The sequence below is a fragment of the Rhinatrema bivittatum genome, chromosome 1 (assembly GCF_901001135.1).
Source record: "Rhinatrema bivittatum chromosome 1, aRhiBiv1.1, whole genome shotgun sequence".
In the NCBI taxonomy this organism is placed as follows: domain Eukaryota; kingdom Metazoa; phylum Chordata; class Amphibia; order Gymnophiona; family Rhinatrematidae; genus Rhinatrema; species Rhinatrema bivittatum.
This window is the reverse complement of record NC_042615.1, coordinates 56,612,236-56,627,740: the sequence shown is the minus strand read 5'-3', so window position 1 is coordinate 56,627,740 and position 15,505 is coordinate 56,612,236. Positions and strand designations below refer to the sequence as shown.

The window sequence follows — 15,505 nt, the reverse complement described above, 5'->3', positions numbered from 1 at the left end:
TGCCTGGTTTCCTCTCCAGCCGATGACTCGGCTGTGTCCCCCAGTGGTGATAAAAAAAAAAATGCCACCAGATAAGATTCAGTGGAAGTCTCCACCGTCCACTTTTTTTTTTCCCAATAGGAAAAAGGAAGCAAGTTGGAAAAGGTTCCGGATTGGTGACCTGGTAGAAAATCACCACTGCCTGAGCCTAGTGCAGTGTTATAGGTTTCATATTTCACTCGTTACTCCATCGATCTTGTGTGCAGCCTTGCTAACATTAAATACAAGTGCAGGATCTAAAACGTTCTCCCGTTCAGCCTCTAAATCGTCTGCATGCTACTAACTTCACCCGAAATGCCTTTGCGTCGCAATGATTTCAGACAGCAGCAATATATATCTGCTCGCCTCCTCTCATCCTGCCTTTTAGATGTTATCAATTCCGGATCGGTACCTTAATGTGCCAACCGCATACGCTTTGTTTTCCAGGTCCGAGGTCGTTTCGCCATTGCATTTTACATATTCCCCGAGAGCAGTGCAAAAAGAATATAGCAGCAGATGCCAGGGTAGAGGAGAGGAAATAAAAAACGAGTCAGCGCTGCCCTGGAAACCCGATCCAGCCCCTTTCTACCTCCCCGCCGCAGGTACCTCCTCTCCTCCTCCTTTTGTTTCAGTTCGGCCCAGTTTCCTGTTGACACCGGAATATTTAGAAAGTGCACGGAAAGCAGATCGCCGCCGCTCTCGCAAGTTTGCGCGCGGGCTACTGCCCGCTCCCGGATCTGCCGCTCTCTACGGGGAAGAGAGGGTAGCGTTATATAAAAAATAAAATAGCACACGATTCCAGCGCGAGGTGAAAACGAGAGCGAGGAAGAGGGGTGTGAGGAGCAAGTTGCGGTGCAGATGTGCTGATTCCCGCGGGATCGGAGGGGGGGGGGGGTGGAGCAGCCTTCCAGCTGCGGTGCAGATGCGCTGATTCCCGCGGGATCGGGGTGAGAGGTGCAGCCTTCTGGCTGCGGTGCAGATGCGCTGACTGCCGACGGGATCGGGGTGGGCGGAGCCGCCCTCCGGCTGCGGTGCAGATGCGCTGACTCCCGCGGGATCGGGGTGAGAGGTGCAGCTGCGCTGACTCCCGCGGGATCGTCGCCTCGGGCTGCGCGCAGCCGCCTTCCCTTTGGGGCCTGCGTGTCTACCGATGAGCGCCACCCGCCGGCGGCTCGGCTGCTGATGGCTGAAGCCTGGCTGGAGGAGGACGAGGAGGAGCTGCGAGAGCTCCGCAGAGGCAGGAGGTGCAGCCGGAGCTCTGCCGCAGGTAATCAGAGTTATAGTCGGCCTGTGGCCTCCTTTGATCTGCGCCTTTCTTAGGGTTTTATGACGGTGCCCTTGTGTTTATGGGACCAGGCTGTACTTTGGCAGAGGGAGAGAGAGTGACTGGATTAGAAACTGGTTGGTTGGGCCGTGAGAAAGGTTCGTGGTAAATAGAGTTCACTGCCAGGAGAGGGGCATTACTAGTGGGGTACTGCAGGGATCCATCCTTGGACCAGGTTCTTTTCAACATTTCCAGAAGCAATAAGGCAGGAGGAGAAAGATTTGTCTTTTTTTTTTACAGATGATACCAAAATCTGCAACAGGATAGACACCCAGTAAGGTGTGGAAGACTTGAGCAGAGATCTAGCCAATCTTGAGGAGTGGTGTAGAACAGGGAAGGGTAGTTTCGGTCCTTGAGGGCCACCAGCCAGTCAGTTTTACAGGATATCCCTAGTGACTATGAATGAGAGAGCTTTGCATGCACATTGCCTCAATTGTGTTCATTAGGAATATCCTGAAAATTCAATGGGTTAGTGGCCCTCAAGCAGGGGCGGATTCCCGATGACGACCGGCCTGGGCATTCACTGCCCAGGAGATACCACGTGGTCTGCCGAGCACGGCTCTGTCACAGCCGCACTCGACAGACCACGTGACTAGAGCGACCGGCCCACCGGGGGGGGATGCCCAATCCCCCGATAGGCCAATCCGTCCCTGCCCTCAAAGACCGGATTTGCCCACCCCTGATCTAGAATCTGGCAGCTAAGATTTAATGCTGAAAAATACAGGGTCTTGCATTCGAGAGGAAATTCTTCTATGCATGAACCAAGGATGGAATCCGGGGATGATATTATCTGGTCAAACAGATGGATAAGGCAAGAGCAAAGGCAGAAAGATGCTTGGAGGCATAGGGGGAGCATCGGTCAGCAGATAAAAAGAGATGATATTGCCCCGTATAAGTTTTGGTGAGACCTCATTTGGAATAATTGCCAGGTTCTTGTGGCCTGGTTTTGGCCTCTGTTGGAAACAGGATGCTGGGCTTGATGGACCCTTGATTTGACCCAGCATGGCAATTTCTTATGTTCTTATGTTAATACTGCATAGAATTCTGGAGACCGCACCTTCAAAAGAATATAGACAGGACGTAGTCTGTCCAGAGGGGGGCTACTAAAATGGTCAGTGGTCTTCAATGTAAAGCATATGAGAACAGAATTTAGGGTGGTGGATGTGCTGAACAGTCTCCTATTGGAAATGGTAGAAACAAGGACAGTATGTGACATCAAGAAAGCATGGGACAAGCACAGGGCATCACTGAGGGAGTGGTAGGGATTGTAGAGCTGAGCAGTTGGTTTGGATGGGCAGACTGAATAGGCTGTATGGTCCTTTTATGCCATCATGTTTCTATGTAAGGTCAAAGATCAGCTGTCCTCTGCTTTATTTTGGTCATTTCCTAAGTGCTGTCAACCCAAGCTGAGATCAGCCTCGGTTTTAATTACTTTCCGTACTTATTTCAACTTCTTTACTGGGTTTGTTTCAAAGTAGATATTGGTTGTAGATGAATGGTTTTTTTTTCACATATCACTTCTGCCAAAGCCCAGCATCCCTGTCCTGCTTGTCTGAAAACACAGAAACAGAATAGGATGGCAGATAAGGACCTGAAGGCCCAGGCATAGTCCTAGTCTCTCTCCTGTGTCTTTTGTCGCAAGCCGATGACAGGTGTCCAGCAGAATTCACAGACTGGAATAAATCTGACACAATGCAAATGCTCCCGGCGCTGCTTCTGACCTGGAGTTGGATTTAAACTGGTGGCCACTCTGTCTGGCTGATAAGTTTGCTCATGGACTGTTGTACTGTCCCGAATCTCCTGCTAACTGTACAGAGGAGGGAGTAAAATACAAAATAAAGTTATAGTGAGAAAGAGGAGGAAATTGTGCAGAAGAACAGTCCTGCAGCCTGTTGCTGCATTGAATATCTCTTAATGAGAAAATGTAACGGTAGCAACCAGCACTACTTACCAGCCAGATTCAGGGGATATTAACTCACAGTAACTTCCTGTTCAACCTTCCACAAATCTGATTCAATCAAACAGTGTTCTGTAGAGCTAAATCACTTTTAGGACTCTTAAGAACAAGGCAAACTCTAAAAGGCTCCTGAGGCTCAAGGTTAATACAGCGATTTAAAAAATAAACCCAAAAAACAAAGTTTTTCCAGTTAATGTTTTGATTTGAATTTAGAATTCTGTTTTAATATCTGTTGTGAATTTAGCACATGGGCATTATCCCGATCATTTCGAGTTGCCATATGGTTTGGTGTCTTTGCCTTTTGCTTGGAGTAAATAAATATTACCATGTGTAATTAGCTGATGAATATTCCTGCTGCATAGGGAGGCATTATCACCTTCAGCCCTCTGCGGAGGACTTCCTCTTCAGCTGTGTGATAAGTGTGTTAGTGCAGCTGTGACTCCAACTTCGGAAAGAACGCACTGTTTAGGAGCAAACATTTATTTTTTGACAGACACGTTGTCCTATTCATCATTTCTACCCTGGCGGTTTCCTGCCATTTCTCTGGGCTTCCAGCTTAGTCGTAATCTGGTCTCTATTGAGCCACTGTGCCCATGCGCCTTCATTTGTAAGTAGCTGCATTCCCCCCTTATCACGGTGACGGTCCCTGGCCATGGACTACGTGCCCTGGCTCCTTCTGAAACGCGGCTCACAAGGACCCCGTTGAGCAGTGACCGAGATTCCCTTGGGTTACCAACACACCATCCCCTGCAGGTTTGGGGAAGTAGAGGCCTGACCCCTCCACCTGGCAGCACACCGCACTTGCCACCAGGTCGAACCAATATTTGTATTTTCTGTTTAATCATTTTATTAGTTGCATATATACAATGTGTAGAATATGCACCTACAGTGTATGTATAGATACAGATAGAGAGACAGATACAGGGTTTGTTGTTTTTAAGAAAGGACTGGACAAAATGCTTAAAAGAAAAATGTTCAGCTCTACAGAATATTCACGATCTGAGCTTAAAAGCTTTGTGCTGGGACAGTAAGCAAGCACTGTATGCATATAAGTGGAGGTCGATATTCAAAAGCCATTTCAGACAGCGGTATTTTCACATTTTTCACCAGTGACACGGAGACATTTGGAAGGTACACACTGGAAACACTTTTTTGTCACTGCCCTCCGAAAGAATGGCTTCGCTTGTTTTGTGTTGGGGTTTTTTTTCCCCCTTACTGGAAGCCCTCGACCCCCTTTATTTGTTGATATTTGTTGATATCTAGGAACAATGAAAATGAAAAAAAAATGTTTTCCTTGTTTGTCCGGTAGCACTTATTGAAGGGAGCAAGGCACAGACTGGTAAAAATCAAATACAAAATTCATTTCAATGTTACTGTGGAAGTAATAACAACATTTTATATGGAAGCCCCCATGATAGGAAGAGAACACCCCCTCCCCCCCAACACCTGTAGCTTTTCTGCCATTGTTTGTCGGGGTGGGGGAGGGAGGCAGGCCCTAAGTGGCAAGACTGTTTCTGGACAAACTTGTGAACATACAGAAAAAAAAAAAAAAGTGTGTCTGGAATAACTTCCCTGACAGGCCTGGAGACCCGCAGTTCATGCCAATGTAATGAGTTGCCTTGAGATAAGGCAGCCCACTCTTTCACAGGTACTGGAAAGGTATGTTTACTTAGACTGGTGAGTCATTTCCATTCTCAGTTAACTTTGCTCTCCCTGATGTTTCTCTTAGAGAAGAAAAGAGCACTGGGGCTGCTGGTGTGAGATAAAACAAAACGCCCCTCTCTTATTCATCTCTCTCTCTCTCTGCCTGGCTCTTTCATTCAAACTTTTTATAGGGCAGGGCGAGGCAACGGCTTAGGGGGAGGGGAGCCCTATGCACTAAGCAGTTTTTTTTCCCCCCCATAGACACAAACTGGGAAAAGCCCTTCTTCGTTTAACACCTGGGTTCCCTTATCTGTGTGCTCTTTATCTGCTGGCTTGAATTCGGGTCCCACTTTGCATACATGTGGCCTGCTCGCCACAGAATCTCAGCCCAGTTGTGCGCGAGTGCCAGCCTCTACTGGCAGGCTCCTCTTCAAGTTACCTGGGGAAAAACATGCTTGACTTTAGTCATTATTATCAGTCCTTCAAACTTCATGAACACCAGGAGGTCACACTAAGACCGCCCTGCGTTTTCCATAGCTACGGTAGCTCAAGAATAACTTCTCTGTTTGTTCTGCTGGCTTAGCTTCCCGTTGACAAAAAAGGTGAAAGAAGAGGAAGAAATGAAAATGCAGCAGTGAAACATTATACAGTCTGATATAATCAGTACATAAAAGCAATGATACGAAGGGTAAATATCGCTCCCTTTTCGTGCATATTTTAAACGTTCAGCATAGTTATAAACAGAGCATGCGTCAGCCGAACGGAATACTTTTTGCAGGATTTGCAAGTGGTGTATTTGCAATCGCGATCACCACCATGGTTTCCCTAGGATGCTTGCAGGGGGTGGGGATGGGGGCTGCTGCGGTGACTGTGAGCATGCGCACAGGCTCACAGTACAGTCTTCCTGCTAACTCTGCTCTGCATGGCTGTGCCCCTCCCCCCCTCATGCCTTTGCCGAGCAGTAGTTGCTCTCCCCCCCCCCCCCCCGCTGGAAGGACTGGAAATATGAGACGTACAAATCAGATTTTCTTCTAATCCTCAAGGGTTACCATGTTTCAACAAATGTATGCAGCCTCTTGTAGTCTATGCAGAGCTTGTTATATACTGCGTGGTAATTTAATGGGGCACCTCACGCTGAAGTGGTCCTCTTGAAAAAATAATGTGGTTAGTCAGAACTTTATGACTTATTACTGGGCAGTACCTGGTGGCTTAGTGACAACATCGTATAAATCCTTGGAGACAATAAAAACGGCTATAAAGAGTCTCTGGCAGAAGTGTGCTGTGTGATCTCCAGGCCCTATCTGCTCCATTGACTGTTGGCAGAGCTTGCTTTCTGTGTTCCTATTGTTGGAATGGTGAAATGGCTTATAAACCACAGACCCCACTCTTTCTGTTCAGGGGTATCTTCAAAGCCATCACCAGTTTATTGTCTGAGGATGTCAAGAGCAGGGGATATCAAAGACTAAACCCCAAGAAAGTACTGGTATTGAGTAAAGCAGACATGGCAAGAGGTTACCGCCAAGGCTATGTGTACAGAAATAAAGGTCAACAAATATATATATATAAGGTAAAACCTTATTGTGCTCATCTCATAAGTAACCAGTAATCAACCTTGCCATCATATTTTCAATTTTAATACACTAATAGTAAAAGCCTATCCAAGGTAAGATGTGTAATAGTAGAGTGTATGCCGAGCTCAGGTGTAGTATGTTGTGGTAGAGAATGGATTGACTTCAGAGAGAGAGAGAGAGGGGCGGAGCTGGAGAGTACAGCTGAGGAGAGGTGCGAAGCTCAGTTTCCAATTGTGCTGGTAGAGAGTGGATTGGACAATACAGAGAGTGGGGCAAAGCTGGAGTACAGGGAAAGAGAGTGGAGCGGAGCTCAGATCCCTTACACAGGCCGATACAGTACAGTGCGGACACGCGTCGAAAACGTGCGTCCAACTCCCCTGAAACTAATAGCGCCTGCAACATGCAAATGCATGTTCATGGCCCTATTAATTATTCCTGCGCGATTCAGTAAGTAAAATGTGCAGCCAAGCCGCACATTTTACTTTCAGAATTTAGCACCTACCCAAAGGTAGGCGTTAATTTCTGCCAGCACCGGGAAAGTGCACAGAAAAGCAGTAAAAACTGCTTTTCTGTACACCCTCAGACTTAATATCATGGCGATATTAAGTCGTTAAGTTGGAGGTCCCAAAAGTTAAAAATAATTAAAAATTTAAAAAAAAAATTTAAAATCGGCCCATGGCTCGCAGATTGAAAACCAGACGCTCAATTTTGCTGGCATCCGGTTTCTGAACCCGTGGCTGTCAGCGGATTTGGGAACCGATGCCGGCAAAATTGAGCGTTGGCTGTCAAACTTGCTGACAGCCGCCGCTCCTGTCAAAAAAAAGGCGCTAGTGTCCCTAGCGCCTCTTTTTACCGCAGGCCCTAATTTGAATATTTTAGTGAATCGCGTGCACAGGAGAGTGGCCTGTGCGCGCGCCGGGAGAGCAGGCGCTCTCCCGCGAACTTTACTGTATCGGCCTGACAGAAAGGGAGAGAGACAGAACTGTAGAGTATGGGGAGGGAGAAGGGCAGAGCCCAATTTGCATACCAGCTGTGCAGGGCAACTTTCCAGTTAGATGTATCTTTCTTTTCGGAAGACCCATATATGAGGCATTACTGTAATCATTATTTGTGTTTGTACCACTGTTCTAAAGTCATTTTTGGATAAAACATTTTAGATACCGTACAAGGTGTAGTTTAAAAAAGGATGTTGTGTGTACTTATATAATCTGAGGTTGGGAGCACACAGCACCTCTCTGCTGAGTCTCTTTTAGTTCCTCTCACCTCTGCCATTTCAGAAGTGAAACAACTCACTCCAGGATATGGACTACAGTTTTTGATGCATTTTCTGGGTGTTGCTCATTATAAGCTAGGGGCAATAAATGGGGTTAAGTCTCCTTCATTATAAAGATGGATGTAGTGCTTTAAGCACAGACAATGTAAAGTGGTTTATATATTTTTTTTTTGTGATATTGTTTGTGGTGTCATATTTAGCCATGCTGTATTTCCTCTCTGATCAGTCCTTACTATTTGTTTATTTTATTTGTTTTGGTGTATTTGAAGCACACTCTGTGGTCCCTCCCGATGCAGCCCTCTGAGTTAAACATGGTTTCCATGTCAGGGGACATTATTCTGTTTTAATGGACCTTGTTTTATGCCGAGAAGTTATGGAGTCTCACCATTGCAATAAAAATTAGTCGTTTGCACTACCATGTTTAGTAAGGACTGCTTTAATTGTTTCACGCTCTCCTCCTTTTGTTAATTGTTGCTCATTATGAACCAGGGGCATGCCTCGAAAACCCTTTACCCTGCATCCTGTTGTGTGCGACGCTGCTTATGTATTTTAAGGTTTGGGCTCTGGTTGTGGAATATCTGAGGAGATTTAGCCAACTAGCAAATGTTGTTAAAAGGGTCTGTTCCAGATCTTTATAAGGCAGTTCTACTCTACCATATGCTATGAGAGGGATGAGTGACAGAAGCTGCCCTTGGTTGAAAACCTCACATCCTTATGGCAGCAGTCACTTAGAAAGCGACAGTAGCACTTTCAGCACAGCAGATTCTGGCATTTGTCTTTTTAAAAGAACTTTGACAGATTCCATGTACTGCACAAGCAGCCCGACACATTCACGTACCACATGCACTCCCCTCCTGTTGAGTCACCTTTTCTCTTTACCTGAGCTCTCTCAGACATACCTCATTGTAACAAGGAGCTGACTGCAGGACGGTCCGGCGACCAGTCGACAGAAACCCTGTCCGGGATGCCGACGGAAACCCTTCGTGGCATGGGTGCCTCCGGCCACACCGCGCCATTCCCTAGTCGCGCGTGCACCGCAGCCTTTCATTGGCCCTGCGGCGGGAAACTCTCTGACTGCGCTCACTGATGACATCGGCTGCTGAGACTATTTAAATCTCTCTCGTCGTCCAGCCTCAGCCTTTGCTGTGCATGTTGCTATCCTGATCCTGCTCACGTTCCAGCTCCTACTCCTGATTTCACTCCACTTCCTGTTCTTCCCTGACCCTGACCTTGATTACCTCCATCTTTGCCTTGCCTAGCCTGTGGACCCTGCCTTGCCTCCTCTCTCGCTTCGAGCCTCGTCTCTGCCTCTTCCTCTTGGACCTCTCTCTCCTCCTACCTGTCCTGATTCTTGCTTCCTGCTTCACTCCCTCCTTCTTCTTAATTTGACCCTTGCTCTTTCAGACTGCTCTCTCGTGCTTGACTTTGCCCGATTCCTGACCATGCTTGAATGCTGCTTGCCCCACCTGGAATCCGTCTACACCCGAACACTGCCTGCCCTGACTCCTGCCTGGTATCTGTCTATGCCTGCATGCCACCCACCCTGACCTTTGGCCTGTCTTTGGACTTTCTTCACTCCTTAGGACCTGGCGTAATTCCTGCTGGCCCCCAAACCCAAGGGCTAAACCTATGGAGAAAAGGGGTTGGTAAAGGTGAAGATTAGTCAAATAAGGGGCAGACTTTAAAAAAACAAAACAAAACCTGAAAAATAGAACACCGTTTTTAACCTCCTAAATTGTCTAAGTCTAGAAAAGGCTTTCTGTATGATAAAAGAGATATGGAGCTCAAGACTAAACAAGTCATCCACCATCACCCCCAAATCTCTAACCTTACTGCTCCTAACAATTGAAATTTCTCTGACCTGTAAAGACAATGAATAAAAAAAAAATCCCTGCATCACTTCCCACAGGTACAGCCATATCTAAAGGCAATGTTTGTGACTCAAACCATTTCAGAATTAGACCTAACCCCTCGTTAATCCTCCGAATAGCTGTAGCTGAATCTTTCCCTGCTGTAATCACCAACTGATGAACATCATCTGCGTATATAAGGCCTGGGAATCCTGGAGACCAGATCAATCGACCTAGGGGGTCTGTGTCTGTTCTGCCAGGCCGCTGCAGAATGGGTTCAGTGGCAGCCTGCCCTGCCCTGCCTGTCACCTTAAGTTTGGAGGGCAATACTCTGCCCATGGAAGCAACTGCAGATGAAAATAAAAAAATGGATGAGGGCCCAGGAAGGCCCTGACCGCACGCCATTGACACGCATGCACGCTCTTGCCCTCAGAAACATGATTCACTTTTATGAAGTTCTTCTGGAGGATTTATTGCCCAGGTGACAGAAATACAAAGAGGAACAGACTAAGTAGAAGCAGTTACTCAAGATAGCATTAGGAACCTGGTCCCGCACACTACTGTTATGTTGCTGTTTCATGCTGTTTTGTTAGGTTATTATTTTTGTAAGCTGCTCTGAGTCTTTTTTTTTTGAAAAGAGCAGGGTATAAATTTAAAAGAAAAATAAATGTTCTGAGTGGATTGGCACTCCAGATTGTTCCACTCAGGGAGCTGTGCAGCTCCCTGAGTGGAAAGGTTGTTGCAATTCAGGTGTCTGTTCAGTGCCAGATTAAGATAGCATGCGCCCATAGGCAAGGGGGGAGAGGGGAAGAGGAGTCATCCTTCCCCCTCTCCCTGCAGGGGGGGGGGGTGATGATTCCACCTGCTAAATCCTCCTCCCAGGGCATCCCCTTTCCCCCAACTCTTGGTGCCAGCTTCAGATGATAGCAGCACCTCAGCACGAAATATAATCGGCGCGGGGCCTTCAGCGGGCCTGTGGTTCCCCGCCTCCTCCTCTCGCATGGGCTTCCTGTTGCCAGGGAAACCTCTGTGAGGGGTAAGGCACTGCAGGGCTCCTCAGCACAGGAGGGCTGCAGAAGACTCCACCCCTAATGCTGCTGTGATCTGGATTGCTGGAGGAGAGAAGTGGCGCCCTGTCAGCAGGCTCAGATTTAGGAATGGTAGCAGCAGGGCCGGCGCATCCCATTAGGCGACTTAGGTGGTCGCCTATGGCGCCCAACGATTAGGGGGGCGCCGACGAGCACCAGGTGGGCCCGTGAATGGCGTCCCAACCTGCCAGCGGCCCAGAGAAGCACACGCTCGGCGGGCGCGAACGAGGTAGGAGTCGGGGGCCGTGACTGGGGGAGGGGGCAGCGGCCGCAAGGCAGAAGATTTGCCCAGGGCGCCTAATACCCCTGCGTCTGCCCAAGGTAACAGCAGTGATGCTGCAGCGCCTGTAGGAATTTTGTGCTGGAGGCAGTTGCCTGTTGCCTTCATCCAGGCCCTGTGTCCGTCATCAGGTTTGTGCTGGAGAAGTTGAGAGGTGGAGGAAGAGCTCAGGGTTCAGAGGAGTTTTGTTCTCCATGGTTTAAGTTTATGAGAACAGCTTTTATGTGCTATCTTCCTGCAACCTAAATGCGAAATTAAATATCGTTGGGAACAAATTTTCAGTAAAGCTTCTGTTCTTGAAAACTATCATATGAGCCAAGCTGGTGACCTACAAGTTTTATCTTTGCCATACCTCGTTTTAATACAGTTGTACTCTATAAGCAAAGCCCCCAAGCTTCCTATGGCAGATTTTTCAAGATTCTGCAGCAAGAGTTAGCAAATTCTGTGGCAATTATGTGACAGAAGGGGAGGCACTGGAATAGGCAGTTTAGTATACTGCCTTTCCATAGAAGTAACAGAAGTTTACAATTCTAAAAACACAAACAAAATGAAAATATGTTTCAATAATGTAATAAATAAAAAAAACAAAATACCAATGTAAAGCATACAAGATTCCACAATCACCAAACACAACAGCCATAGGAACACTGAGGTGAAAAAGCAGAGCAGAATGGCTTTTCTTTTACATGCTCTGCCTCAGCCTCATCCCTTCCCTCCTGTTCTGCGCCGGCTGCCTGGGAGGGGCCAAACTGGAGCAAGGAGCCAAGAAGGTTGCAGGGAGTTGAACGAGAAGGCTATTGAATCAGCCCTGGAGACACTTTCAGGCCGATGCGCACTGTTCAACCCCTGGTTGGTCGTAGGCTTTGGACGCGCATCCACAACCCATTATTCTATAAGGGGATTAGCGCGTCCAGCCCCCTGCGAAAGTAATAGTGCTCATCACATGTAAATACTGTTATGCTCAGGCTTGTGAACCCTTGGCCGACGGGAGGAAGGTATACCTTTTGGAGGATCCGTAGGTTTTCTCGTCTGGTGGGCGAGGCAGAGCAGAAGACAGGACCAGCTGACCCTTGGCAGTGGAGACTGAGGCGACTGCGGAGGCGGATGAAGAGACAAGAAGAGGAGCTGTGTCTTCACCACTGGAAGTCTGTGGTCCCCCCAGGAGGAGCCCGTAGGGACCCGGGCTGCTGGGACTTAGGCGGGCCCTTGGAGATGGTAGTCTTGAAGGAGTCCTAGGTCGAGTGCCAAAGGGTCGTTGCTCACCAGTCCGAGGTCACACACCGAGGGATCACCACTTGCCAGTCCGAAGTCACACGCCAGGGAATCACCGCTTGCCAATCCGAAGTCGCACACCAGAGAATCACCATAAGCCAAGCCGAAGTCAGGAACCGGGAACACCAAGACGAAACAGGAACAAGATCCAAAGCTCAAGGAACTCACCGAAGCAAGCAGACTAGACAGCGCTGAAGGACGTTGCCAAGTCACTGGATGAGCAGAGGAAGCTGCCTTTTATACTTCCCCTGCTCTTGCTGATAGAGAACAGGTGAAGCCATTTAAAGGGATTAGGTCCCTTTAAATTTGTAGAGGAGGATGTGGCGGCCATCTTGGATTTTGCCCCGCGGAGGAGAGACGCCGCTGGATGCCGCGAGGGGGGAGCAAGACTGCTCCCCCTGCAGCGAGCAGCACCGGAGGCTGCGCGGGAGCGGCGGCCCAAATCAGAGCCCTCCCCCGGGGCTCCCGCGGCGAAGGAACGCCGCGGCCAAGGTAGGGGGCCACGGTCATGGGGCGCCACAGCCGCGGAACACAACAAATACATGATGAGGCGGTTAAGCTATTCTTCCCCCGATTTCCAGAAAAAAAAAAATGCGCGCCCGACGCACACATTTTTACCCTCAGAGCAGGCATTAATTTCTTAGCAGCCCAAAATATATACAGAAAAGCAGAAATTACTGCTTTTCTGTACTTCCTCTGACTTAATACCATGGCGATATTAAGTCGGAGGAACGAAAAGGAGGACATCCTTTAAACAAAAAAATAATTAAAAAAAAATTGTGCCAGCGGTTAGGTTAGGGAAAGGAACGCTCAATTAACCAGTGTCTGTGTGGCTGTGTACAGGTTAGGGAAACAGATGCTCGTAAAATTGAGCTTCTGTTTTCCTAACCCGATGACAGCCGACCTCTTCTGGGCACCCGCTGCCGACGAGGCGCAAGGAGCACACAGTTTCCCCTAGAGCCTTCTTTTTACCTCGGTGGTTGATTTAAATATTACATCGGGTGCCCCAGAGAGGTCCATCAGCGCGTGTTGGGGGAGTAGGTGCTTAATCATGAGTGCCCATTTTTCCCACGCCGATATGGCATCGGCCTGTTTGTAGCTTCCTTTAGATGACTGAATTAGCATGGGGGAGATTAAAGTTTGTTTATTGTACAGCAGGTTGCATATTATGCAGCAGCAGATTAATTATTGCAATGATTGGCATGGAAGAGAGCTCTTTGTGCTGTGGCGTAGTTGACACTGCCTCGTAGGCGCAGCTGGAGAACGCACCCTGTAGTGGGACAGTCTGGAGGTTCACCTATACCACTCTCCTTCCCTCCAGGTTGAGCCCTTGGTTTTTGGTAGTCTTCAGGACTTAAGCGAGTCCCTAGGATGGTGAAGAGAGCAAGTGTCCAAGGGCACGCCGGGGTCACGCCAGTTAGCACACTGGAGACACGGAGATAGGCAGGGAGCAGGTAAACGTGGTCAGCTCTGGGCAAGAGGTCATGTCCAGGTGGCAGGCAAACGTGGACAGGTCCAAAGCAAGAGATCGATACCTGGAGATCAGACCGGAGTGGACAAAGACACACGAAGAGAATGGACGAGATAAACTGGATGAGACAAGCATGAGAAGGCAGGACTAGGCAGGGCAGGAAGAAAGGAAGCAGGAACTGACAGGAAGCAAACACTGGAGCAGCACGCACTGCTGGACGCAAGAGACCCATTGTTGAAGCAGAGGCAGGCAGTCTGATGAGCCCTTAAGTAGTCAGGACCTGCTGGCATCATCAGAGGGCACTGCGGAGATTTTCCCGCTGCTTGCCCTTTAAAGGTAGAGGCTGTGTGCAAGCATCTTAGGGGGAAGCCAGGATGGCAGCAGCATGGCGGTGTTGGGCCACGGTCAGTGGTATCCATGCTGTAGTGAGGTCGGGGTCTGCCCGAGGCATTGGGGGGTGAGTGCCGCAGCTGGCGGGACCCTCTCGCGAGCCACAAATCCTAACAAATTATGTGATTTCTCCTGTAGAATCTTGGGAACCTAAGGGCACTGATTATAAGCTAGTTTGAGGGCAGTATCATATCTGCTGCCAAGGCTGCAGAAGCTTTTCACGACTAACAAGTTTGTTTTACTCTTTTTCTGCCCAAATCCTTTTTCAGAAAAGGAAGGAGTTTTGTACAGGCTAGATGAAAGAGAGGATTTTGAACATTTGCCTTTATTAAAAGAAAGCCAAACCATTCCACCCCTGTATTAAAGCAGTGTCTTTTTGATATTCTGCTAATTGGCTCTGTTCTGTGAACAGGCTTCCTGTTATGAACCATCTCTATCTGGCTCAGTGATGCTGAATTCCAGTTCTCCGGTTGTTTTTGTGAATTGCAACTGTGGCCGTGATTATTTGGAAGGGAAATCCACAGGAGGAGAGCCAGTATGCTCTCTTGCTCAGTACAGTTTTCCTGTCAGTTCTGTTTTGGAGGGCGGCACTCTGCACACCTGTGCCAGGGCACTGAACCATCTGGGAGGGGGAGGGTTGGTAGTGGAAGCGATGGTGGAAATTTTGCTTGGGGTGCAGGTGGGGGGGAGGGGGGAATTAGTGGGATGAGAGAGACCAGAAGTGGCATTGGCAGCAAGAGAGTGAAGCAGTTGTGATGGAGCGGTGGGGGGAGCAGGAGAATTGGAAGCACGAGGCTTGTGAGTTTGATTTTGGCTAATTGTTGAGAGCTGCTGGAGCAGACTCCCCATTTTCCTTCCTCTCTGCTGTTTCCCCTTATCCTTCAGTTTTTGGATTCATTTTCTGCTCGCTATTTTTATCTTCATTTCACAGAAGGTTGAAATGGGTCGCTGCCTGCCTGCCTCACTTCTAGGCGTGGTTCGTCTCATTTTGGGAATCATGTCTGGCTTGCGCTGCTTCGGCAGCTTGTATGAGCTTGCCTTACGAGCTGGAAGCAAGCAACTGCGTCACGTACAAGGAATCCAGAATACCTTGGCAAGGGCAACAGAATGCCTTTTTAGTTGGGGGAGGCAGTCCAACCAACCAACCAACCACTGCACCCACTCCTATCTCTCCCTCTGTTCTCATCCACCTTCCCCCCCCCCCCTTTCTCTTCCCTACAGGACTGGAGTTACGAGTTTGGTGCCCATAGGCAGTGTTGGAAAATGGGAGGTGGGAGGCCCTGGAGATCTGAAAGTGGTAGACATCCCTTCCCCCACCACTATCACCGACAGTAGTACCAGAGTACCACAGCAGCATCCCATTGAAG

At 48.5% G+C, this 15,505-nt stretch overlaps 1 protein-coding gene across 1 annotated transcript in view; it reads left to right on the top strand.

Moving 5' to 3' along the window:
- Positions 1 to 305: 305 nt before the first annotated feature.
- The window catches only part of SH3D19 (SH3 domain containing 19), a 247,586-nt gene continuing 232,386 nt past the window's right edge, over positions 306 to 15,505 (top strand). Inside the window, exon 1 of the mRNA XM_029605834.1 lies at positions 306 to 1,285. Within this exon, the coding sequence (XP_029461694.1) occupies positions 1,201 to 1,285 (85 nt within the window). The 5' untranslated portion in view covers positions 306 to 1,200. The remainder of the gene's footprint in view (positions 1,286 to 15,505) is intronic.